General features: G+C 42.6%; 3 protein-coding genes across 8 annotated transcripts; 2 read left to right on the forward strand and 1 right to left on the reverse strand.

The window, feature by feature from the left end:
• Positions 1 to 1,071: 1,071 nt before the first annotated feature.
• Positions 1,072 to 13,583, reverse strand: kbtbd2 (kelch repeat and BTB (POZ) domain containing 2). 5 transcript variants are annotated; one of them, XM_005449109.4, is made up of 4 exons: positions 13,215 to 13,583; positions 9,783 to 10,346; positions 5,884 to 6,049; positions 1,072 to 5,672 (listed from the first exon to the last, which is right to left on the reverse strand). In XM_005449109.4, exons 2-4 carry the CDS (start codon positions 9,953 to 9,955, stop codon positions 4,113 to 4,115), a joined length of 1,899 nt encoding a protein of 632 aa, XP_005449166.1. In that variant the 5' UTR covers positions 9,956 to 10,346; positions 13,215 to 13,583; the 3' UTR covers positions 1,072 to 4,112. The 5 variants fall into 5 exon arrangements, with proteins under 5 accessions (XP_005449166.1, XP_005449165.1, XP_005449167.1 ...); XM_005449108.4 differs by having other exon boundaries at positions 13,208 to 13,583; XM_005449110.4 differs by lacking the exon at positions 13,215 to 13,583 and adding an exon at positions 12,818 to 13,177.
• A 1,131-nt stretch (positions 13,584 to 14,714) lies between these two features.
• Positions 14,715 to 17,884, forward strand: buc (bucky ball). Of its 2 annotated transcripts, none has more exons than XM_005449106.4 (7): positions 14,715 to 14,969; positions 15,073 to 15,225; positions 15,320 to 16,774; positions 16,860 to 16,916; positions 17,234 to 17,320; positions 17,412 to 17,481; positions 17,642 to 17,884. In XM_005449106.4, exons 1-6 carry the CDS (start codon positions 14,963 to 14,965, stop codon positions 17,441 to 17,443), a joined length of 1,791 nt encoding a protein of 596 aa, XP_005449163.1. In that variant the 5' UTR covers positions 14,715 to 14,962; the 3' UTR covers positions 17,444 to 17,481; positions 17,642 to 17,884. The 2 variants fall into 2 exon arrangements, with proteins under 2 accessions (XP_005449163.1, XP_005449164.1); XM_005449107.4 differs by having other exon boundaries at positions 14,716 to 14,969; positions 17,412 to 17,485.
• A 1,994-nt stretch (positions 17,885 to 19,878) lies between these two features.
• On the forward strand, positions 19,879 to 25,183 carry buc2l (bucky ball 2-like). Its single transcript, XM_005449105.3, has 5 exons — positions 19,879 to 20,030; positions 20,112 to 20,378; positions 22,103 to 24,202; positions 24,278 to 24,370; positions 25,012 to 25,183. The coding sequence occupies exons 2-5, from the start codon at positions 20,114 to 20,116 to the stop codon at positions 25,038 to 25,040; spliced, it is 2,487 nt and encodes an 828-aa protein (XP_005449162.2). The 5' UTR covers positions 19,879 to 20,030; positions 20,112 to 20,113; the 3' UTR covers positions 25,041 to 25,183.
• Positions 25,184 to 26,198: the final 1,015 nt, after the last annotated feature.

Here is a 26,198-nt window from a genome sequence, read left to right on the forward strand (position 1 = left end):
GGGAAGAGATTTGTGGTTAATTTATCACAGCCACTGTATAATCTCAAAGAGACTGCATTCGGTTGCAGACTGATAGCAGACTGATTCAGTCTGTTGCCGTTTTATTACCACTTCAAAGCACCAAAACTGCTTCGGAAGCAGCAACTAACTAGTTGCAGATCTGGTCTTTGAAGCAATAACTTCAAAGGAAAAAAAAAAAGATTCCAAGTTCATCACACAAAGTTGCAACATTTTGCTTTTGGTCTCCATCCCGTTTTTCTACTGTGACTAACATTAATGAGAAAGTAAATCTGAGGAACAATTTGACAAACTATTTTGTTTCTCGATTTCGTGTCTGCAGCCTGGTGTTGTTTCCATTTCATGGTATTGATGGCTTCACCAATATACTATACAAACATGTGTTTCATGCACACTTATGCCAGCCTTCACACCTACACAGGATAAAAAGAATTTGATAAATTGTACCTTTTGGAGCTGTACATGTGGAATATCCTTCAAAACAAATGCTACACAATTGAGTGGAGAATTTGAGACCTCCACTCAACCGTTTAGCATTTGTTTCAAAGGATGTTCCACACGTACAGTTCCAAACAGCACTCGCTTCTTTCTCTCCTGTTCACACCTACATGTCTTTTTCCATCACTAAGAAAAAAAAAAACAAAACAAAAAAACCCCACAACTTTTATTTTCCAGATAGAGCCTCTGTACCTTTGCATGTGAAATGCGCCGCTTCTTCCTAGGCAGCAACTCTGTATTTGCTCGCACAGTTTCTGTATGTAGCAACAACTGCAATTTTACTGAAGTCTGTCACATGAACCAGAATAAACAGTATGTCGGGGTGTAAGCAATACACTTTGACTTCTTGAGCAAGTATCTCAACAATGCCAGGCATGAAAGATGAACTTGCTTGACAGCATTTTGTATTATTTTACATGAAATGAGTCATTTTTTGAAGGTACTGAAACTCCACAGAAAACCATTTTAAAAACGTGCATTATTTTTGCATTTCTTCATCTAGCACCCATTTTTCAAAAATTGTATAACAAATAAACAAACAAACAGGGAGTCTACTTTCAGGAACGTTTTTGGTATGTTTTTTAATAAATTAACGTTCATTCAAAATACAGTGCCAAAGGAATATGATGCAGCCAAACATGCTAGTAAGGTTCGTCATGAAGCACCTGTGCTCATGTTTTAAAAAAAAAAAAAAAAAAAAAAAGGTAGGAGGAAGACCCCGTCCCTCCTCTAACCCCGCCCCTCTCCACTTCTGCTAGTGGTTGGCGGGACCGTTTCCTTAGCAAAAGCCCCAAGGCCAGCCCTCTCCTCTCACAACCAATCAGCAGCAAGATTCCTTGATATTTACTTCGGAAAATGTAATTCAATAGGGGAAAAAAAAAAGAAAAAAATAGCCACAATCACACTACAGTAATGTCTGATATTAATTTAAAAGAAAAAAAAACCTAATACAAAATAGACCTGGTTATTTCCCCACACTAGAACAGTTTTCTTTTAAACATATGAAAAATAGATATTCTATTATACATTTTATATATTTCAGCAGCTTGGAAATAAGAAACAAAAACTTAAAAAGATCATGAGTCAGAAACCTGTTTGTAATGGAGTTATGTGTTGGAGAAAAACAAAGTGTCCCGATCATGTCACGGCAGATCGAGCGAGGCGTTGACTGCTGGCTGTGTGGAAGACCGGTGCGCAAACCAACTCGAGGAACAGGCAGCGGCGGCGTGAGGGCAGAGGACAGAGAGGTGAGGGAGGAGAGGCGACGGGTGGCTGAACCTGCAGTCACCCTCTCTCTCGCTTTTAAAAACAGCCTCTCTGGCCTTTCCCAAAAACCGCAGCCTCTGTTTCCCTCGTCTGCAGGCCTTTTGAGGAAATACGTGATCCTGTTTTTTGAGAAAGGAAAACTCTGCTGGAAATTAAACTTCACCTGCTTTGTGACTGCAAGAGAGGAAAAAAGTAAACCAGTGTTACTGAAATTTGAAGCTGTAAGCTTAAACTCTTAGATTAGGAACTATTTCATTACCTCTGCAAAAAAGTTAAAAAAGAAAAGCAGCAAATCTTATCATAAAAGCTGAAAGCAGAGAATGACGCAGTTAAAATCTAATACAACTCTTTTTTTTTTTTTAAATTAAGAGTCAAATATTTTCTGTTTTAAGAATCAAATGGAGAGAACTGCTGCTTTTCTACATTTTTGCACTCTACAGTCACTTTTGACCGACTTTAACTATGTTAACTTAACGTCTGAAACCAGTTCGTTTTGCACGGAGCAAAAGAAACATGAAAAAGTGGATCGAACTGAGGTTCTCATGCTGTAAAGCCAGATTTTCTGCAGAGTATTCCTTCATCAGTAATGAGAGAAGAGGGTGAAAAAGAAAAAGAAGAGGAGAGAGGGGGAAGCAACTATCTAATAAGGGGCTTTGGGGGGTAATTTTGGTACAGTTGCCATTGTCATTTATGAGTAGGTTTACAAGTTAAGTGCATCATTATCCGCTGACGTTTAGATTATCACATTGTAGAAACTAGAGCCTGAACGATGCTGGATTTTTTTTGGTGTGGATTTTTTTTAAATTAAAAATTCAGTATATTGGTGTATACACACACACTAATCAGCCACAACATTTGAACCACCTGTCTGAAGATCAAACAGCTTTGACACCACTGCATTGTACTGCAAAGAACTATGATCATGATTTTAGCATAAGTTATAACACCACAGTTAAAGTGATGTGATGTGTGTCTACTACCAGGGAGTGGCAGTAATGGACCTAGAGGCTGCTGCACACAACGAAGCACGAAAAGCCAGTGGTGACTTAATGGCTGTCAACGTAAACGAAAATGAGGTTTGACACAAACTCCGCCAGGTAAAACAAACTGTGCCACAACTGTTGAGTAATTCCCAGTGAATATAATAGTGCATTGTGGTTTGAAACGACCAGAAACTTCCAAAGAGTAAACAAAAATGAGGTGCAGTGCAAACTCCAAGTGAAACTAAAACAAAACAAACTGTGTTACAACTGTTATGAACAGTGATATAATACTGAATCGTTCCCAGTGAATATCAGTGTGTACAGTGGCTTGAAATAACCATCCTTGGAAAGAAAAATAAATAAAAGAGCAGCTTTAATCTTGTGGCTGATCGGTGTAAATACAAACCTAGAGCATTTCAGAATGTTCTCATTAATTATCATGGTTAAAATTACTTTTGGAGGCAGATCGCCGATTGCCTGACAATGTTTCAAAGTTGTGATTCCTACTCTGCTGCTGACAGTGCTGAGTGTGATGTAAACCATGAGTCCAGTGTTTCTCATGCAGACATGGGCAAAATAACTTCCACAAATGCTCTTATTTTCAAAGCCCACTCCCTTCCCACCTCATGTTTCCTACTGGCTGGCTCACTGTTGTGGTGGTGGCTCCAGCTTTTTCCCCTGTGGTAGATTGGACACCTGCTGACCAGTGCCAGCAGGTGTCCAAACCGAGGGACGAGAGACTCACCGGAGAGGCAGCTGAATATATTGCACTGTTATTTATCACAGAGACCACAGCAATTGAAAATTGCAGAGGAGCACCTTATAAAACAGTAATATTTATTTTACTCATTTCAGAACGTGACCACCACAAACAGAAACGAAATCTGCAGGAAACACTGGAGTCTGAATTGCTTGGACGCCTGAATGACCTCAAACTTTGTTTTTTGTGTTACATTCATAGAAAAATATCGGACAAGACGTGTGCCAATCGGCCACCAGCTGATATCGGTCAGGCTCTAGTTGAAACAGTATGACAAATGTAGGAAAATCTAAACACATTTCACCGGCAAAAAAAGAAAAATAAGAAACCAATGAACCGGGGGGAAAAAAAAAAAGAAATATTTTCGATTACTAGTAATTTTGAGGGGGTGTTTTTTTGCTCCAAACTTGTTTTGGGCTGGGCTGCTCATCAGCAACAGCCTCTAAAGTCCGGAGCTCCCTCTACAATACAGAAAGTCAAACCCTTTTCTTTTCTAGAGTTCCAATGAGCCCCTCCCCTTATTGTTTATTCCTTGGTAATATAGTCTCCTGGTTTAGATGGAGAGATAGGGGAGGGGTGCTTATGAGCTATACGTTAGGGAGGGCCACCAGCTCACCGTCCACCTCGAACTCCTCCGCGCCATCGGGGGAGAAGAGGTATGTTGGGGGTTTCCAGGGGGACTCCTCCAAACAGGAGGGATACAGCTTCCCCACCGCACAGCGGAAGTCCTTGCCTAGATCCCAGAGCACACGTTCGGACACGGGCTGCCGCAGGAACCAACGATCGAGCTCCACGTCATACTGATAGATGGCATACTTGGCACGCTCGTTCATGTGGGTTTCACGCATGAAAATGCAGAGCGAGTTGAGCAGCACCACGGCCCGCACGCATGGGTCTGAGTAGCGCTTGGCAGGGATATTCGCCGCCAGACGCCACTCATTCTTCTTGACATCATAAATCTCCACAGTAACTGAGGAGCCGTCAATGGTGCTTGTCGGCAGACGGATGCCGGAGTTGCTGACGACGTGGAGCCCGCCGATGTAGAAAATGAGGTCGCCGAAGGCGGCTGCAGATGCAAAACAGCGGCTCGTCTTGCGCATGGCCATCTCCATCCAGGTGTCGGCTCGTGGCAGGTAGCAGTACATCAAATCATGGGTCATGACATATATGCAGTTATGCGCCACCACCGAGGTGCTCCAGTTCCAGGCGAAGGGTAGGGGGCTCATCATGGTCCACTCGTCCTTCTCGCAGTCGTAGCGCTCCACTGTGCGTTTATTCAGCTCTCCTCCGACATTATCACCTCCGATTGCATAGATGAAGCCGTCGCAGTAGACCAGCGTGGGTTTGATTCGAGCACACAGCATAGGGGTTTTGGGCACCCAGGAGTTTTGCTGGGCATCAAACCAGAAGAAACTATCGACTGAGCGGAAGACTGCCTGTATCTTGCCACTCTTGCCATGGTTGGAGATTGAGTTTTTGAGAGGGATCTGCCCACCAGCGATGAACACGTCATTATCAGGAGTCACAAGTGTGCCCACCTTTTGCAGGTCTCCCGGGGGATTGCACAGCTTGTACACTTTCTCCGCCTGCGGGCTGTAACACACTACTGTAGTAGGCACGTTTGATGAAAATACATAACCGTCGCTGTGGGTTTCTGACATGGCCTCCACGAAGATCAGCATCTCCTCTTTAGTCATGCCTAACCGTGGCTTGAAGAACTTGGGCATGGATTTGTAGAGGCCCTGAACCACCACAGACTTGTCGTTAGGTGGCAGACCCTGGAACCAGGCGCGCTGGGTCACCTCAGACAGTGCATCTATGCGAATCTGACTCAGAACCGAGGACAGGTGCTGTGACCGTGCCTCCATATTATACTCCAACCACAGCATAGCAGCCTCGCGCACAGTCTCCTCTTTTTCGACGTTGAGGTTGTCACTGCTCAGGATGTCTATGAGCAGCTCGTGGGACAGCTGAAGGAAGGTCTCCTGTCGGTACACTTTGGGGAACTTGTGCTCCACCATGCGCTTGGCGCTCTGCTTTAGCTCAGTACAGCTGTAGAGGTCACCGATGCTCAGCATGCGGACGCAGTTCTCAGCGTTGATCTTCTTCACCAGGTAGTCTCTGCACTGCAGCAAGACATCCTCAACCTAAATAGGAGAATAAAGGATGTGTCTTTAGTTTTAGTCTTCTTCATATTCTTAACTTCAAAGATACAAAATAAGGATATAATTTATTGAGGCCACTACTAGAGCACTACTTTCAGTGGCGAATTGACACAAATTTAGATCGACAACGGAGCTCTTTGGCACAGAGAAATAGCACAGGTTGTTCCTTTTCTTTGTCCTTCACTGCACTGACCTGCAGGAAGCAGGCGGTCTCGTAGAGCGGCTCTACTGTGCTGTCGCTGATGGCCAGGTTGCCCGTGTAGGCATACGTGATGATGATCTGCAGGGTGGCCGCGTCCACGTTCCTCAAGTGGACGTGGGTTTGCGTGCTCTCGCTGAGGCCGCTCATGAACATTGCCCTGCGAGTGAAAGACCGGAACAACAGTGAGACGACAGTCAACGCAGCAGCCGATGAAAGAGGAAGTGAAACAGTGAGATCTCGTGTCAACTGAGGTTCACTGGTGTTCATGAAGATATGAGATTTTAATCATATGAGTCACCCAATTTAAAAAAAATAAATAGAAAACACATTTTCACAACATCTTCTTAACCATAACTCAGAGCAAGATAACAGATACAATCAGCTGTGATGGCGAGTAGCCTACTTTATCCAATTTGTACTTTCCTCTCTTTTTAGAGGTACCTCTGGCATTATAGCTGCCAGTTAAAATACTGATATAACACCAGTTTAATAATACTTCTTAATATCTGTATAAAATGTCAGAACTTGGCTAAATTCAGCATTTCCCACACAAAGGCTTCACTTTAAAGTATGTTTGTCACCTCATTTTAACATTTCTGTTCAATTTCTGTCTGATTGAAACACAGGACTGATAATTCTTTATCCATCTGTCAGGTTCTAATCATGAGTCATTAATGCGAAAACAATTATTAATCCAAAACTGATCCTCTTTAACGGGGCAAACATCTTGAGACATAAAAATCGGTGAAACAAACCATTTCTTACACCAGTAACGGCACATGCATGCTGGGTAACACTAACTAACAACTGGTGTTATGTCATGCATTTTTATATTATAAAATTATATGAAGAATAACTTATCCAAAAGTCACATTAAAGATCTCATGACCTACAAGATCATCATCAGAATGTTAAAAAACACAATGATAGAATTTCAGGTCAGCTGATTTTGTCCAACTTTATCATCTTGGGCTGCCTCTGCTCTGGAGCATCACTCCAACCTCCATGTACTTTTTTTTTTTTTTTTTTTTTTTTTTTACATGAAGTCACCAAGGCCGAAGAGCAGACCAGCTTTAAGTTATTTTCACCAAGTACCTTTGACAAAACAGCTCCAAAGTTTGGAGTTCATAATCTGTGGTAAACACTGCATCATCACTGGTTTATCTGAAGCAGATGTTACTGCTGTCTTGTTGAACACCAATAAGCTTGTTTCACTAGTACCGGATGACAAACGGCAACAAGCAACACCCAGCACATGGCTGGTAGTCTCCAACGCCCACAGTGCATCAGCAGCCTCGGTGGGATGCCCATGCTACCATTCATCAGCGGCTGGTGTGAATCTCAGCCTCTTTAGCCTCCTTTACTGCATCAGTTCCTTCAGATTTACAAATCTGAGGAACAGTTAGTGGCTTGAGATGGTAATTTACATTTATTTGGATTCTGTGCTAGATACAGAGTGTTCAGAGGCACTGTGTATTACTGCACAACTACCATTTTTGTGGGACCAAAAGCACCAACACTTAATTTCCTTACTGATTTTCAGTTAGAAAACCAATCAAATGGGGTGGGTGGGCAAACAAACAAAACATGAATATATCAGCTTTTTAACATTCTGGTGAGCACTGGTGAATGCTTTTTGACATGTTCAAGGGTGATAAGGTCTGATAAACAGTTGACTACAACATGCTGCTCTAATTTTTATTTTTCAAAGCAATCACTGTATGAAAAAGAAAGAACCCACCTGAAGACTGGTTTTTGGGGGCTGTGTGTCTGTGTGCTGATCACACCAGCGACCAAACCTGCCAGCCTGTATTACGCAATCCTGCAGGCATACCCCTGCACACCCCCACCTCCCTTGTTTTCCCACTTTTTGCTCTCCATCTCTCACCAGGACCTACGTGACCAGACTTTCCCCCTATAAACACAAGCGCTCTGCACAGCCACCCTCCATTCCTTGAAGAGAGGCATGCGTGGAGAGAAAAAGGAGGAATAGGCTCCACTTTAAAGCGAAAGTGCTGCGACACCTCTACACCCTGAAGGGGAAACATTTCCCATGTTCACACCAGATAACGAGTGCATAGGAAACAGCGGCGGGAGGCTGAATTGATGGGAGGTTTTTCTAGGAGTACGTGCAATGAGACAGGAAGGAGGTAGATGGTGTGTTCAAATGCTGCAGGAGCTCCCATCATGCACAGAATCTTATTCACTACAGTGCACACCCTTTATCCCTTTATCATCCAATGTTGTGTGTACAAATGAGGCATCGGGGGGGCTTTGAGTGATAATGTTTGCTTCATTTTTTCCCCTCATGCATAAATATTTCAGTGCCTGTACCACAAAGCAGGTTCAAAGCCAGCATCTAGCTACCTTATCACTGAACTTAGCTTAACATCAACAATCAGGCAAAAGCTCAATTTCTATTTCTACACCGAATCCATCTAGAGTTCATGATGCAACTTCTGTAAATGGCCAACACTGCTCTAAAAATTCACCACTCAAACCCTGGTTCACAGTGGAGTTTCTCTTTAAATTCATTCTCTTCCGGTTGATTTGAAAAAATGACAAGAGAAGAAGAAAAAGCAGGAAATGATTCATCAAATTTAGCAATTTTGTTCATTACAGGCACTACGTGTGATAACAGCTATCTATGTGCCAGTAATAATTCTCAGTTACTACTAGTAGCAACAGGAAATCTGGACAACATGATGAACATGCACATAACACTTCCACTGCAGGTTAAACACATAATGAGGGGGTATCCACCAGCACCACCTAGGAAGTGATGTTTGTCCAACATCCAAGTAGAATCCATGGCTAAGGACATCCACATACTTGCAGGATAAGCCTCGACAATCATCACTGCTTGCAGCTTTATTTTAACCTGTTCCTACTTCTGCAGGTTTGTCACCGTGTGAGAAATTGAAGACATGCATCTCCTAGTGTTTGAGTTAGCTGAGCAGGTGGTTTGATTTATGGGGTCTTGCGAACTTTTTAACCTTCAAATGTTTGACTTGAAATACAGTCATGAGCTTTGCTACTGTCAACTCCAGAAATTGTGTAGATTGTCTCCATCTCTGCTGACAGCTACATCATCTTTACTGGTTCAACAGCATCAACTCTCTGCCTCCATCTGTGTCTGTCCCAGGCTACATGTTGGCTCCCTCCCCTGTCAGATCCTTCTCTTTCAGCTCGGCCGTGGTACATAGTGCAGACCAGAGCAGTGCAGTTCCTTAGTTTGTGCTCAAGCAGACCATCTTTTGTACCGCTGTCTTGCTGGTGAAGGCTTTAATCAGAAATTGCGGCCAAATAAAACCTTTTTGTTGATAAAACAGACCACTTCTGTCGAACAGGCTGAAACTGAAATGCATTTTACAGTCCGTAATCACCCATTTTAAAAATGCATGCTGTCTAGTCCTGACGACAGCATGCATTTTAATAAAAAAAGAAGGCGTCTCAAAAACATGCCTTCTTTCATATTTTTAATGCCACCAAGATGAGCCTCTTTATTTTAATTACCACATTTTTGTTAACAGAATCATCTTTTTTTTTGGCCAAGTTTGTTCACACAAACAAGGAATTGGTCTTCATTTAGCTTGTGCTTGCGTGACATACTTTTTTCTTGGTTATGTCAAACCCTCAATTGGTGTAGAGGACATTCCAGCACTCAAGGAAACACCTGCTCTATACAAAACAAGTGGATGGTAACACTTGCTCTACTACAAGATGCATTATTCATTAAAACCGAGGGAGGTGAGCACCCACAGGCGTCACCAGGCTACATAAAGACAGCATGCATACATCTCTTCGCATTTAGAGTCACAAGCAGCCCGAGGCTGTTAAAAACAGAAGTGCACAACGTGAGTTATTCCATCCCCGTGAGGCGCACTCACCTGAAATAGGAGCTACACGTGGCCAGGACCATCTTGTGACACGGGAACTCTGTGTCCTCCACCAGCAGCACAACGTCAGTCAGTAACTTCTGTTCATAGAAGAACTTGAGCTGCTCCAGCAGGGAGACAGCGTAGTCCGTGTTGACCGGCCTGCGCTCACTGAGATCTGACATGGTCGCATCCCATGAATCCCGCCCCAGTTTTGAAAAGTAACGCAGCCGGCAGAACCGGACTCCAGCCAACCAGGAGAAAAAGTTACAATCTTAAAGATTCAAGAGGATAAATGGGGAAGGGGGCGGGCAGGGGCCAACTCTTTAATGACTCCCCAAGCCCAAGTGGAGGCGTACAACACCTATGTCAAAAAATATCTGTTGCTCCTTCTGCTAGAGATGTGCCAAACGTTGAGCATCACCATGAGGCTTCCAAAGGAAGGGGGTCTGGGTTGAGGAAGGGGCTGTTTCCCCCTTGTGGGCTTCCTATTTGTTGTCTGAGGTCATGCAGTGAGGCACTGGGGAGCGGAGGTAGAGAGCGAGCGAGTGAGCGAGCTGCTACATCAGTGCTTGTCTGTAAAAAAGAAAAAAAGAGGAAGCATGAGTCTCACATGCAGAGAAACCAGTAGTAGAGGAAAAATAAATCTACAAACTCTTTACATTGCTCTGATTTTCTTCAGGTTGTCTGAGCATTGAACATCCTGAAAAATTGCATTTCCTGTCAGAGTCTCAGCACTCACTTCACCCTCTCGTCCAGAAACTGCGCTGGCAGCTGGTCAGTGAGTACAGCCGTTTTCCCACATGCACTGCAGCCTTGAATTCTGAGGAGCTCTTCAGTGAGAGCGCAAATAACTCTGAGATTAGTTGGTCTTTAACCTGCACAGCCTGTGTGATCTCACACTAAAGAGTATTATCAGTTGAAGCAGACCATTTCCTGCTGGGTGGGAGAGGTTAACAGTGGAAAATATCCCCACCCGATGAACATATAGGTTTCAAATCTGTGAGGGTTTTTATTTTTTGTGCAAAGGGACTCTTTCCGAAACTAAATTCTGTTGTATGAAACGATTTGGTGACATGACATGATCATGGTGAAGATGGTAAATAATTACACCCGTCACACCCCAAAATTCACAAAAATATGCAAGACAGATCACTGTTTAGTGACTTAGATGATGAAACAACAAGAGATGCATAGATCTAATATTTGTATTGAATATTGGTCTGAGTCAAAAGATTGGGCTGGATAGACATGTTATATTACAAAACTAGAGAGAGTGCAATTTAACTGAGTCTGATATTAACTTACAAAAAGATTCCCAGTCACTCAATTTAATTTAACACTGGTATCGAACATTGACAGATGCCTAAAGCCAAGCATCTGTATCGCACTGGAACTGGAAAGAGTAGGGCCGTTGCATCCCTACAGAAAACAGCCTGGCTTGAAACTACCCAAAACCCTTCTATGAAACAAGACAGCATCTGAATTAGATGGATTCACAGGGTTGTCTTGTAAAATTCTTATTCAGAGGCTACAATGCATCAATTTTTAATAGTCCCTTTGTAACTCCAGGTGTAGCAGTCACAAAAGACATGTTTTGTTGTTTGCTGGTGTACAGCATGGCAGTATGGCTTCTCCATTGGCGCAAGGGGTTGCCACAGGCTCCTAACGTTTGATGTAGCATAGTTTTCACATCAGACGCCCTTCCTAACACAATCCTAAAGTAAACCACCTTCACAGGAAACCCAGGTTTAACTCTGAAGTTACCTGGATAAGAGCAACTGGTTTATGGAACAGACCTCAAGGGTCACCGAATAGTTAGATCAGGGGTCCCCAATCTCAGTCCACGAGGGCCGGTGTCCCTACAGGTTTTAGATGTGTCCTTGATCCATCACAGCTGATTTAAATGGATAAATTACCTTCTCAACATGTCTTGAAGTTCTCCAGAGGCCTGGTAATGAGCTAATCACGTGATTCAGGTGTGTTGACCCAGGGTGAGATCTAAAACCTGCAGGGACACCGGCCCTCGTGGACTGAGATTGGGGACCCCTGAGTTAGATTAATGCGTTACAGTCTTCACCAGTCACCAGATCCCAACTCTACCTAATATCTTAAAGAGATTCTGGATTTTAAAGGACTCTCAATAATCAAACGAGCGAACATTTTGCCTGATCTGATCTCATTTCACCTTTGTTCACAGCTGTCAATTAAACAAAAAATAAGTGAAAATCCTCAGGAAATAACAGGGTTTTAAAAAATGTTCTATGTGCAGTAACGTCACCAGCAGCACTGCCAAGAAGCAAGGAAGATGGGTCACCACATTTTGCCAAAAGAAAAAAAAGGAAAAAAAAAAAGCCTTACTAAGCCACACTGAAGCAGGGGTTTTCCAGCTCCAATTAGTCACCTGTCTTGAATCTCAACCTCATCCAGGTCTATGAAAATCTAGCCTGGAGTATAAGCCGCAAAGGTGATGTTACTAAACTGCTCAGAAGATACCTCCCCTTGGAAAAAAAACAACCCGCTAATAATCTTTACCTAACATCATGTGTTACATCAGTCTGCAGGCTAACAGATTCGGGGTTAAGCATCGGTGCAATTTACTAGCACTTTCCTTATACCGCGGAAAATCACTCTGCTGATGCCAGATCGACGATCATCCGTCTATCTTTATTAACAGCTGTCAACTGTCAAGATTGATACAACTCCATCCACATTTATGCGTCTACAGGGTTTCTTCCACCTAATGCGGGCCCAATCTGCACGCAACACCTTGGAAAACGTGCTTTTTACGCAGCTAGCCAGCCACCGAGGACGCAATCAGCCTCACAGCCTGCTAACAGGTTATCCTGCAGATAAATGCTGAGATTTTTTTTCAGTCCGATCAAACATTTTTCGGACCAGACTGAAACTGGAATGCTAGCTTCGTTAGCACGTTCCACCACGTCCAAAACAAACCCCGGTGCTGTCTAAAACACGCAGCCGTTAGCCAGATGTTGAAGTTGGCAAATACCATCGCCTCTGGGGCTATGTTTCTTACGTGTACGTACACAGAGGTGGTCCCCAGTCTGTTGATTACGGCACCTAGACATCTAGCCTCTATGTAACGTTATATCACTGACTCAAGTAGTCACCCGCGGCAAGTTAGCAACTATAGCTTCCCCATTAGCTTCGCAGTTCCGGTGTACCTTAGCTGTTAGCTAGTGAGAAGGATGAGCCGGCAGTTATAGTTAGAAAATCACGGATATAATATCATCAACTCAGCAAAGAAACTGTTATAAAAAAAAAAAAAAAAGGGCGTTATAGCAGTAGCTAACGAGAGTGGTCATGTTGCTAACACGCACACAAACACAAACTGCTAGGCTAACTGCTAAAAGAGCTAAATAAGCTGAGCCACTTCTCGCGCAGAACGCCTAAAAAATAACACAAATTTAGCTTACTGTAAACCTTAGCAGGCTCCACACTCTAAACCGTCACGGGATCTCTTCCCAGTAGCAGAAAGCGTGCAGTTATCTCCCCGAGCCGAGCTGAGAGGCTGAGTAGCTGTGTGGAAGGTCCGAGCAGCGGACAATCTTTTAACGCATCATAAGCGCCTCCAAGACCAGAGGCCAACAGAGGATACAGCGCCTGCGCCGGAATCAAGCGAGACGCGTCCTGTGGTGAAGAGACAAACAGCGACCCCTGCAGGACTGAGAGAGACACTGCACCCGAGAAAAATAATTACGGACATTTATTATTTTAGAACCACTGACAGCAGCAAAGTCCCCTGCATTCTTATTTATTAAAAAAAAAACAAAACCCAATTTCTTTATTAAAGTCTAACACTTAACAATAAAACCCTAGTATTTTACTGATATTTACAATAATAGATAATATAATTTTCATTAATCTTACAGATTCAAATATGTAGGCAAATAATTATGTGACATCAAAATTAAGCTTTTAATCAAACATTTGGCTCTACAAAGAAACAATCAAATAAGCAAATAAATACACAGAATCAAAAACAAAAAAAACAAAACACAAAAATAGATAAATAGATAAATAGAACAAATGAACTTCCTTTAATATTTTTCATACTTACTGGGTATATTTTCTTATACCTGTTTACTTTTTGATACATATTTGATATTCATTATTCAGCACATTTTACTGTGGGCGGCCCTTCCATCTTTGAATAGTATTTTTTTAATTAAAGATTTCTTAATTAAAAATTAAAAATTAAATAATTATAAGATAAGAAGTTCATAATTCTGTAGTAAAAAATAATAATACAGCCAAAAAAAGAAAAATCAACAAATATGAATAATACTTAACAAACATGCCACTTTAAAATGTAATGATTTTAATAATTATTGAAATTACTAGGAACGTTTATGATTTATTAAATTTCTTTTAGATTTCAAAATGACTTCATATTGTATTGTACACATGCATGCATGAAAATTATTCAATTAATTCACAGCTGAGTTTATATCTAAATGATGTAAATCCTGTATTTAAGTTTTTAAAGGATATCATATTAACCATATTTATTCGTGAGTTTTAGTATTCATTCTCTTTGTAGCCTACCATTCGAGCCCTTTTTAAAATCGATATTTTCTTTAACTGACTTTGTTAGATTTTTGTTTAATTATGTCTCCCTTCGGCTAATAAAATAAAATAAAATAAAATAAAATAAAATAAAATAAAATAAAATAAAATAACTGTCATTTTGATGTCAGGTGTTGGTCTGAATTTGGCAGGTTCAGACGTAACTGTCCGGTGTAACATAATTTAACTGACTTACTCACTGATGCCGACTCTTTATTTTGTGTGTCCGTTTTAGGTTATAACCCCCTAAAATAACTCCTAACAATTTATTTATTTATTTTTTTATTCGCTTTACTTTAACCCGAGCAGGTCGCGATGCTGATTTCTCCGTTTGGACTTGAAGCAGGCAGCCCTGCAGGAGCTTCAGCTGTTTCCTATATGACTGATTAACGGAGATGTTTCAGCTTTGGTTTGTGGTCGCGTCTTGTGGACCTGAGAGGGAAGCGTCTTTACCTTTGTTTGTTTAGAGGAACTTTAACTATAGAAGGGAAAGCAAACAAACGAACGAGTTTGATTTCCAGAAGCTTGGGGATGTTTATGTGGCTGTTTTAACCCCTCTGGAGGTTTTATTTCTGACAGGCTGAGCACGAAGGAGAAAGAAAATGGACGGTAAAGGCAGCCTTAAATATCTCATCTCATGTCATGCTGATGAAACCTTTAATTTAATAATAGATTATTTACTTGTTAATGATCTTAAAACACATTTTTGTAGATGCAAGCAAACAGCCACAATCATTTGGGAGTGGACAACAGAGAAATCACCATCCCAGACCTTTTTTCTATGTCCAGCCACCATCTCAGCCCTACTACCTCTATCCACAATGGCAGCTCAACAACCCATACAGTCAGTTTGGTCTGCCTGGAGGTAGGTAAACTCATCCACTGTTGCATTAAACCTGCAGATGGTGCGTGCAGCTTCATTGCCATTCATTCCCTTTATCTTCTCACCATCCACCCAGCTTTTAACTTTGGCCGCCCCTGCATGCACCCTTACCAGTACATGCAATACCCTGGCTTTGTTTTACCACATGCTCCAATTTACCCAATGGATTACAGGCGAATGTTTGAGCCTCGCTTCCACGGCCCTGTCTGGGGCGACGTACCTCGCCAGCAGCAGCATCACTACAATCCACAGCCTCATGGCCGTCGGGAAACGGCCTGCTCGGAGGCCCAAACTGACCCCAGCGACGCCATAACCAAGCTCATAGAGTGCCTGGATAAAATTCGAGCCAATGAACTGCATGGCACCGAACGAGAACTCGACTCCGGAATTGCGTCCCAGTCCTCAGGAATGTTTTCTTCAGAAGAAGAAAAGAAGAATGAAGAGCAGGCTCACATCTTGCATTCAGAGTCCCCTACTGTGACCTTCGGTGAATCCACTGCAGCCAATGAGTCCAGCCAAATGATCTTAGACACCCTGAGCTCTCAGGGATGTTGGGCAGGAAGACTGGAAGAGGAACTGCCCCTCGATAGCTCCTCTGTCCATGAGGAGTGTCCTGAGGGCAAGCGGTCAGCAGCAGATGAAGGCTTCCTCCATCTTGGGAAAGAAGAGGTCATGGATATCCAGTCAGATGTCTCAGTGACTGATCAATGTGTTCCCAGATGTGATGCTGAGGAGCCACGTAACTCCACTCCAGTTTCACTTGCCCTTTCCTCCATTCAGCCATCGGTAAAGGAGCCTAAAAACAGTGACCACGTCTCAAAGGTGGAACATCCAGCAGCGTCTTTGGATGAAGCCAAAGCTGATCGGAGCTACCGGATCCTCAAGCTGCCGTTCGATGATGTTTTAACACCTGGGTCTGCTGGACCTGGCCACCTCTGCTCCCCGACTGCTCCTTACTACTACAACTACCTGTCCATGCAGCCAACACACGAGCGCATGAGCGTCCTCAGTCCGTCTCTGGATGAGCTCTCCTCCAGAGATGAAATGTTCTCCACGGATCTGGACGACGTGGACCTCTTTCCCCAGCACATGTACACAGGAAGGCGGCTCACCGAGGTGATTGGTGGATCCCCCCGTGCTTCTGAAGATGTAGAGGAAGTGTGGCGGCCAGGTACGAAGAGGTATGTGTGCGCGTGTTGTGGGAAGAGCCTTGCTAAAGGGACGGGCAGGAGCAAAGTTCACAGCTCAAAGATGTACATGGACGAAGCTGGAGACTCGGAGGATGAGGGCAGATATGGACGAGGGTGCGAGCAGCCTATCAGGGTGGTTGTGAGGAAGCATTCTTCACCGAGGAAGTCTCACCCCTTACCACAAAGGCATGCAGCCAAGTCTTGGTATAAGAGAGGCCTGTACAAAGAGCCCGCGGATGCAGTGGAGCAGGACGAAGAGAGAGATGGTTGCAAGCAAGAGCCGGGTGAAGGTGAGGCTGGAGAGATGGACAGTGGTGAGCTGCAGTGTAGGACATGTCAAGGTAAGTCTGAGCCAAGAACATCTTCTCCTGTGATATTTTTAAATTGTTTCTGTTTATTATAGTGACTCTGAACCATCTCTCACAGAGAGGCTCTGCAGAGAAGATCTGACTGAAGGTGATGTGATTCCCAGGAGGAGACAAGGTGTGCCGAAGTTTTATTGTTGCTTGGTTTTAAATTCTCACCAGCATCAGCTGAGTGGTTCAGGTTTTCATAGTTTGTTTTTCTTATGATGTGAGCAATGTTTGTCATATTTTAGGATTTAAGAAGAGCCAAACAATAAAATAGAATTTAAAAAAATGCAAATACCAAATAAACCATAAACTCTTTAGTCTAATTGACTAAATAAGGTGTGGTTTTACTGTGGTGCAGTTTCAGTTTTCATACGTTTCTACTGTGCGCATGTTGTTTTACTAAACTTTCACTCGCGCTGTTGTCTCCTGCTTGCATGGGTTGAAAAGAAACAAGTGCTCAGTGGAAAGTGATGTACCACAGGCCCAGAGATGAGGCCCGTGATGACGACGAGCTGCCACCACACTGGGAGAGAGGTTAATGTGTTTTTCCTTAGTAGGTGGTTATTTATTTTATTTGGATTTCCCGTGTGAATATTTGACAGAAACTACCCTGTTGTTTATTCAGGCTCTACAGTGAGAGGGGAACCGAGATGTTAATGTCCCTCGACCGACTTTTGAACAAAGTTTGTGGATCTGTAGGTGAAATTCAGGAAAATGCTTCATTTGATGGGATATTTTTTTCACCCAGTTGCAGTACTCTGTACTGCTGTGGGGGTCTAATATATTTATAGTGACTGACAACTGATTGTGATTTATTAAAGTGTGTTAATTTTGTTTCTTTTTTTTCCCCCTCAGGTCCCCCAAAGGGTGTAAATGTTCAAGGATAATGTGTTTGGAGATATTTAGAGCACTAGGTGAAATGCACTGCACAGGAGGCCGATTTATGTTTGGTGAAAAAAGTAAAAAAAATCAAAAAAGAAGTAAACCTCAGTGACACTGTCTTGCACTATTCATGATTAACAGATTTCAGAGGTTGTAACACCCGGTGGTGTGCCATTGTTTGGGGCCAGTCCAATAAAATGTCATTATTTAATCTTTGTGGTGACTCTTTTGTTTTTAATATTGTGAATAGAGGTAGGAACGAATTACCTCCATACAAAACACAAAGTTTAACCAAAGCTGGCTATATTATGTTGGTATGGAAAATGTTCTTTTCACTTTCCAATCAGCCAATCCGTTCGAGGCTGATGTTCTGCTCCCCTCAATCTGTTTCTGAGGTTTTTCAAAAGATTGTTGGATTTTTCTCAGTATTGTTCTGAAGACTATTAATATTGACCTGTTATTATCTAAATGTCAAATTGTATTTGCAGACCCTTGAAATCACTGAAATCTCATTCACTAGTTTGTACCTCCTTGTTTCCTCTGTCCTGCCTGTGAACCTGAAATTAATTTCTGTATTCCTTAAAAGCATTGGGAGGATGTATAGTTGTGCAAGTGGTTTTTACCTTCACTGGATAAAGGAGACACGGTACACAGCTGGATTATACAAGCATTGGTGGACGGAGGACCGTTTAAGCAGCTCATCTGTTCATGTTTGTTATTGAACCTAAGACCCGAGTTCTTCCATGGCATGCATTTTTAATTTCTCTTTGATATTTGGGCTTACTGGGACCCGATGAATGTAAAAACAAAGAATAAACAGATTTTTCTGTTTTCCTTTTTTTTTTTTTTTTTTTTTTTTTTTTTTACCTGATTTTTGTTTCTAAGAAAAATGAGAGCCACATGAGGATATTTGTTTTCCATTTTGATAAAACAGAGGCAGTATAATGTCCTCGTAAGTGGATACCAAGCCATTGTAGAGCAAAATTTAGTATTTTGGTCTAGACAACCAAAACTGTGTGTGAAATGTCATTTCATTTATGTCACTTTAAAATGAGACAATATACCAAGCACCTGTTGCTTTGACTCCTTTTTCCTTGTATCCCCTTTTCACCTCTTCTGCTGGCACCTGTGGTGGGAAGAGGAGTCAAGGACTTAAGAAAATGATGGTTCCCCTTTACTCTCTGTCCTTGAGTTTATTCTCATTATGGCTGCACAGACATATTTCACTCAGAAGCTTTCATAAAAAAAACAAAACAATTATTTGAATGTAGCTGTGGCATTGATGCAGAGCTGAGAGCTGGAGTGTGTGCAGCCTGGTGACCTCGGGAATGCCTCCCTGTTTTTTGGTGATGGTCCTGGCTGTATTGGGTTCTCCAGGCCAGGAGTGTGAACTGGAAATAATATTGTACATCTAAATTAAAATCAGCAGACTCTGCTGGGGGTTTTATTCATCTTGTGCAATACAAGATGTTCAAAGTTTCAGCAAAACCTACAACTGTTTAGCGATCAACTGCATTTAGAATTTGTCCCGTCTTGGTTGGTCCTTTGAAGACTGTGTAAAAACACTACTGTCGGTGTCAACATTTACAACCTTTCAATACAATACAAAGCAGCTTCTGTGAATTATCAGTTAGCTTTTCAGTCTCCACATGCCCATGTGAGAAAAAGGGGGTACATTTTTTCTTTAATGCCTTCTGGGCTTCGTAGAACGCCTCTTCCAGCAGCAGTGCTGATTTAAAATCACTGCAAAGTCAACAAAACGGTCTGTTAGTTTATTCTTCATGGATAATGCCATCTTTAAACACTGCTCTAGGCTACTTAATGAGCTCCCATCTAAACTCATAATTGACTCTTCAGGGGTCAAACAAGAATATCACACAGCGCTTGTAGATGCGTGCTTTGCATTTTACTTCTGCTCAGCTCCAAATAAGGAGGAGCTTAACAAAGATGCTAAAAATGACAAGACGAGCTGCTTTGTGTCTTTTATCAATTCTTCTCTCATCAGGTAGATCACGTCAACAAGCAGCAGCTTTGTTTCATTAGAGCCAATCAGCTTCTCACCTCCCTGCCACCTGTTTTGGGTCACTGTAAGTCAGTGGAAGTCATCAGTCTTACTTTCTCCACATCTCTGATCTATTATCTGCCTTTTTCACAGGTGAGCTGATGCAGAGTGGGAGGGAATCTGTTGGAAACAAACATTTCTCATTGGCTTTTAATGCAAATTGCTTAACTTTAATTGGACAATTGTCACCTGGCACTAACATGCCAGCCTGGCCTTAATCAAGCACCCTGCATACTTTTGATTTCCTATTTAACCTGCAGAGGAGTTGTATTGGTTTCTTAGTGGATAACCTTTATGCATGTAGGTACTATTCACCTTTATTCTGTCAAAAACAATGCTGAGGTATTAAGTAATTCTTCTGACTTTCTTCTCTTTGCTCAGATATGGAGGCAGCAACGTCTACCATGCAACATTCGCACGGTTTGGGCCCTCGAGGTCCAAACCCACTGAATGCAGCTCAGCCATCTCAGGGGCTCCAACAACCAGCTCCAGGGGCTTCAGGGGCTCCACGTGCTGAGGAGCAGCAACACAAACCTTTCTTCTACATACAGCCCTCGCAGCCATACATGCCCATGCAGAGTCTGCAGTGGCCTGTACCGATGCCCATGCCTGTGTCCTACAATCCATACTATGGTTACCCAGGTTTAGGTAAGCTTAACTCAAACTGTTAGTGCTTTTTAATGTGACTAATGGGAGTTTTGGGACTCAAGGTCCTGTGTAGATGCTGAACATTATTCAAGACTGAAACTGAAGGTCTTCTAAATGCTGCCAGTTTCTCAGAACCTGTTTAATAAATAGGTTTTCTGCTTGTTTCTGAATATGGTGGAATTAAGTGAGATAGATAGATTAAAAAAAAAAATGGTAAAATTAAATGTTAGAGAATAATTGAGGAGTGAAATCTAATCCCCTGTATCTAAATTGTTTTCTTACTTAATCCTGTAGCGGTCTGCTTAAAATCCTCATTAAATAACACTGCTTATTGCACAAAACGTGTGTAATTATATTTTAGGTTCAGAAATTTGTATTTGGCAAGCTGTCTAGACTTTATTTTTCACAATGTGCATTTAAACATCTTCAAATGCTAAATCCTGGAACTTTTCTTTCCCTCAAGTGCCAACATGAGCCTTTGTCTCAACTATAAGGGAACGCCTTGCCCCCTGCCCCGCCCCCCAAAAGACACAACCCCACAAGCTGGCGTTAGATTTATCGCTAATCCACTCATCTCATTAAGTACACCTTGCTAGTACTTAGTCACTTGAAAAAAAACAATATAGTGCTGCATTAATAGCTAATGTGTAGATTAAAGTGCTGGAAACACTCCTCAGAGATTTTAGCCCATTAACATGATGGCATCGTACAGCTGCACATCCAGGGTAAGAATCTCCTGATCCATCGCATCCCAAAGGTTCTGTTGGATGTGGATCTGGGGAATGTGGAGGCCATTTAAGTACACGCAACTCAATGTCATGTTCAAGAAGGCAATTTGAGTTGATTTGAGCTTTGATGTGGTGGTATCCTTTTGGAAGCATCAATTAGAAGATGTGTGCAGGTTTTTTCTTTTTCTACATGGTCAGCAACAATATTCAGGTAGACTGTGGTGTTTAAACATTGCTCAGAAGCTTGTTATTGGCTCATTAGATATTTGCATTAACGAGCAGCTGACCAGCTGTACCTGAAAGTGTTGAGTTTATTTAATTTGGAAAACTTCTCCAACTGCTCAGTAGATATGCATTAAAGGAGTCTGAAGTCTGATTTATGCAACAGTCTTAATCAGCAATGACCTTCTTTCCCACTGATGATTAAACGTAGCTCTTTGAGCTGTAGTTTTTTCTGGTGGTAATCTTTGGTTTCAGGAAGGCTGCGTCAGACCTGTCTCTTTTGAATCCTATCTTAAAAAAAATGTAACAATGTTTTGCCAGCTGTGAGATTTACACATGGGATGATTTCTTTGGCATTCTCCTTTGTGTGGCTTCACCTGTATATTGGTCATTTTTATGCAGAATGGGGAGACGAGGAGGGTAAAATGCTGTGCAGTCCCACACAGGATGACACTAGGCAATCTCATTTGTTCAGCAGCCCAGTATTTACTACTACAGTCAAAGCCTTGTCATTAAAATTTAAGTGCCAAAATGCTAAACTAGGAGGGTATGCATTATAAATAGCCCTACACAGCTGTAGTTCTGTTTGTATTGTATTTTAAGCAATGTAGTTTTTTAAAAAAATTATTTTTATTAACACCTACAGCAGCAGCTGTGGTTTCTATGTTGTAGCCATGCACTCACTGGCCCCCACGAGCAGTAGTAAACCATTGTAGTGGTGGCCTTTAATTAAAATCTGAGGTATTCACATCATCCTCTTGTGTCTTGTTACAGGTTTTGGGATGCCAATGATGCCACACTATCAGCCTAATCCATACATGGAGCCACCTGGCTTTGTTGTCCCACATACCCACCTTCATCTCATGGACTACAGGCGCATGCTTAACCCCCAATATTACCAGACCATGGCCTATCATGCCCGCAGGTTGCGCTACCAACACAACTCCCCAACCAGAGAAATGACCAGCTCTGAGGTGCAAACTGAGCCACTCTCAGTGACACAGAACACCAGCACCCCAAATTCCAGAGACATGGAGTCATCCAGTGTCTTCCCAGTTAGTAGCAGCAGCACCAGTGTCTCCAACGGTCGGGTGCTCTCGTCAGCCTTGAGTGTGCAGAGTTCTCCAGAGACTAATGACATGGTGCCCTCCTCCACCGTTAGGATGCCATCAAATGGCAGCTTTGTGATTCAAACTGAAGAGGTGAGGATTGAATGCTGCACCACACCTGTGGGACTCCAGCTGCTGCACGCTCACGAGACTGCAGAAGTATCCCATAGTTTTTCCCAAGACATGGTCCAGTGTAGCTCCATTCTCCAGGGTCGCGTCCTGCAGGACGAGGGACTCTGCCTCCCTGCAGACCAGTCGGAGCAGGCACTCCAGGTTTGTCCTGATATCCTGTTAGTTGGAACACCCAGCACAGGCGAGAATATCCCTGCTCTAGAAGAATCCGGGAACCAGATGGTCCCTGTCGTTTCCAGTTTGGGGTCTCAAGAGGCAGAATGTGGGGAAGCTGGGGTGATGAGCGAGAGAGAGCAGAGTATGACTAAGAATCCCCAACTCAAAGTTGTTCACCTGCCGTTTGATACAAGCTACCTGGATGAGCTGAGGAAGATGGAGTCTTCAGTTTGGTCAGTGGAGGACACCTTGGTTCCTTCCTCAGAGTCGTTGATCCAAAATGGTCCTGCAGAGTCTCTCGAGGAAACGCTGACTACTAATGAGGTGACTTCTGCAGACATGATGCTGGAAGAGGAGGCTCCTGCAGAAGATGGCACAGCTATGACTGACATGCCTCAGTTGGAAGAGGATGACCTGGGAGTAGTCTCCACTGAGCAGGATGTAGGGGATGAAATGATGGTTGAAGCTGATATCTGCCCTATGATGGATGAACCTGTTTCAGAAGAACCTTCTAAACCAAATCTAATGTACACAGAGATGGCGGCTGTATCCAGTGTGCAGCGGTTGGAGAGCTCTCCTCTTGAGGCAGATCGAAGCCAATGCAGAACAGAAACCAGTGTCCAGGATTCTCAGGACACATCCTTCGAATCATTACCCGCCTACCTCCCCTCAACTAACTGGCTAGCTGATTTTGAGAATATCTACTACTGCAACAAGTTGCCACAAGCTCCCAAGAAGCAGACCCGACCTCAGGGTTTAGATGTTTCTGCTCGAAGACGAAAACTAGACCTCGAATACAAAGAACTAAATATTCGCAAGCCAAAGGAGAAGTACAAACCCAAAGGCAAAGCGGATCGAAGAAGCCTTTCCGACCATGAATGCTGCGTCAGCAGAAGCTTCAATGAGAACGTTTTCAGTACTCGTGTGCCAAAGAGGGAAAGACTCTGCTCCAGATGTCTGACAAAACGTAGAATCTGTATGTCTGCCAGCCCTGGACTTGACGGGCACAGCTTAAAAAGAAAAGCGCTTCCCTTCCAGCAGTGGAACGACGCCCCCTTACCGACATGTGACGCATGTAAATCTCACACAAAGAGGCGGCTGATGAGGAAAAATTCTAATCCTGATCTGCACAGTCCTCGTCGGGGCCATGACACTGAGGGAGAATCCTCTGAAAACAGCTCGTGTCGCAAAGGTCAAAGGTGGAGGCCGGGTGACAATCCCAGGAAGCTCGCAGACCTTAAGAGGCCGCTGGCATGTAAGCAGAACCTGGAGAAGAGTCCTGCAGCGATGTATCCAAAGCTGAGGGAGAAGAACTGTGTGTGCAATGAGCTGCAGCATCAGCCTGTTGCTTGGGAGAGGCTACACCACTGCACCCACGGGAATGCCATCCAGGAAATGGATGAGAACTCTGCTGTGCCTCTTCAGGACAGGTGGAGGAATGTGGACCAGAGATACCTGATGCACAGGTGGCAAACTGGTGAGCACACAATTTATCTAGAACTCTCTGCTTACATGCTGGTCCACATTTATAATAACGTTTTTCTTCCAAAAGAGAAATCATGGATCAGTGACACAGATGGCTCCAAGAATGAAACCAGATCACAACACTTGAACAGACACAAGAAATCACAGCCACAATCACAAGGTTTGCCTCATGTTTTACCATGTTTCAGTTTTATTTGACATACCTTTACATTCAGGGTTGATTTTTAAATTCAAAACGGGGAACAGGCTGCAGTGTGACAAGATGTCGGTCGTGGGGTGTTTGTTTGACACACAAACTGTAAAGGGCAGAACGATCATCTTAAATAACTGAAGTAATTTGTGCACTTAAAGAGGAGTATGGAGTTCGGCTGTGTTCGAAGCCGGTTAACCTGAAGGTAAAACACTCCACAGAAGTGCATCCTTTAGTATAGCTGCTCTTGTAGCCTTTGTCCACCTGATGCTTTGTAGGCATTGAGGCATCTTTCAGCATGGTGCACAGGTGATTTCAGGGTTATCGGCAGGAAAACAGGAGTTGAAGGGTCTCTTGTCCATATGTCCTCTTGGAGTTTTGCAGCTCAGATGAACGGCAAGGATGATGTAACGGTCACTTATTTTGCTGGGATGTCTGACAGTTGATTAGCCCTTAATTCTGAATATTTGTGTTGGTTTACAAAAGCAGTCTTAAGTGCTCAAAATAAGAACTTTAAATATAAACAGTATCATTTATTCCTTATTTAGGAAAAGGAAAGATGGTCAAATATGAACAAATGAAGTGTTAACTTTGTGTCCTTTTTTTTGCAGGAACTCGTACCAGAGACACACGATGCTGATCTGCACGACTAGCACAAATCTCACAAAGTGAAAAAGCACTTTTTAGAAATTGATGTACACTTTAAATGTTTCCCACTTTAATTGTCTGTATATAATCACATTCACTATTTATTACTGTTGAATAAACACAGAATTAAGTTTTTGTCCTGTGCTTGCTTTGTGGTTTTCAGGCTGCAGTTATGAATGTGTCCACTAGATGGAACCATTTCTATGCTAACGACACAATCCCTTGACACTCGATCAGAAATGACACTTCTCTAAAGAGCAGCAGTTTAAAATTAAAATTTCTTGGAAAGTAGACCTGATCATCAGATTTAAAGATTCAACATCTTAAAAGATTTGAGGTAATTCGAATTTTTTCATCTATCAAGTGGAGACTTGATATATCGTGTTCAGATGAGTACTGGTTGTCACAGCAGTCACTGGGGAATAAAACCTGCAACTTTTTGCTGAGTTATGCAGTCAGCATTTACAGGCAAGACTATTAGCTTTCAATAACTGAGCTTCCAAATATGACAAAAAGACAAATATTACTCTGATCAGCACAGCAAATTTTTATGAAGGTCTGACCTGTTTTGACAGACCTGGTGAATGAATGACCTTGAGCTGAACTGCAAGCAGTTGGCTCTCATTTGTACTAATGAGCTATTAGCACGAAGGTGAACTAATAACATTTTTGGCTATTATGTGGCTACTGTGACCAGCTTAGGCTATCAGGATGAATATGGAGTACTCTTAATGAAGTGAGTAGAATGGCCTGTACTAGCTGGCTTCACTTACCTCAGGGGTGTCCAAACTTTTTTCGCTGAGGGCCACATACATAAAAATATAGGAGGGGCTGGGCCACTTACTAGAAATTAGGTATATAACCTTAACTTTACTGTATTAAAAATCATTTAAAAGTGGTCAAATGTGTTATATTGTTGAATATAATTAAAGACAAAACTGCCTTCATCACAGTTTTCCATAAATGGATCTTTATTGATTTATTCAGAAAAAGCTTTGGTAGCTCATTCTCAGAACAGCAGCCTCAGATTTCTTCTTAGAGGGAATATTTACAGCACAGAGAAAAAACAATAAAGGGGAAAATGGGACGGGTACATTTCAAGTTTGTTATTTAAGTTATTAGGCTTAGCAACACACCTATTAACGTTCGT

The sequence above is a fragment of the Oreochromis niloticus genome, linkage group LG9 (genome assembly GCF_001858045.2).
Source record: "Oreochromis niloticus isolate F11D_XX linkage group LG9, O_niloticus_UMD_NMBU, whole genome shotgun sequence".
Lineage (NCBI taxonomy): Eukaryota > Metazoa > Chordata > Actinopteri > Cichliformes > Cichlidae > Oreochromis > Oreochromis niloticus.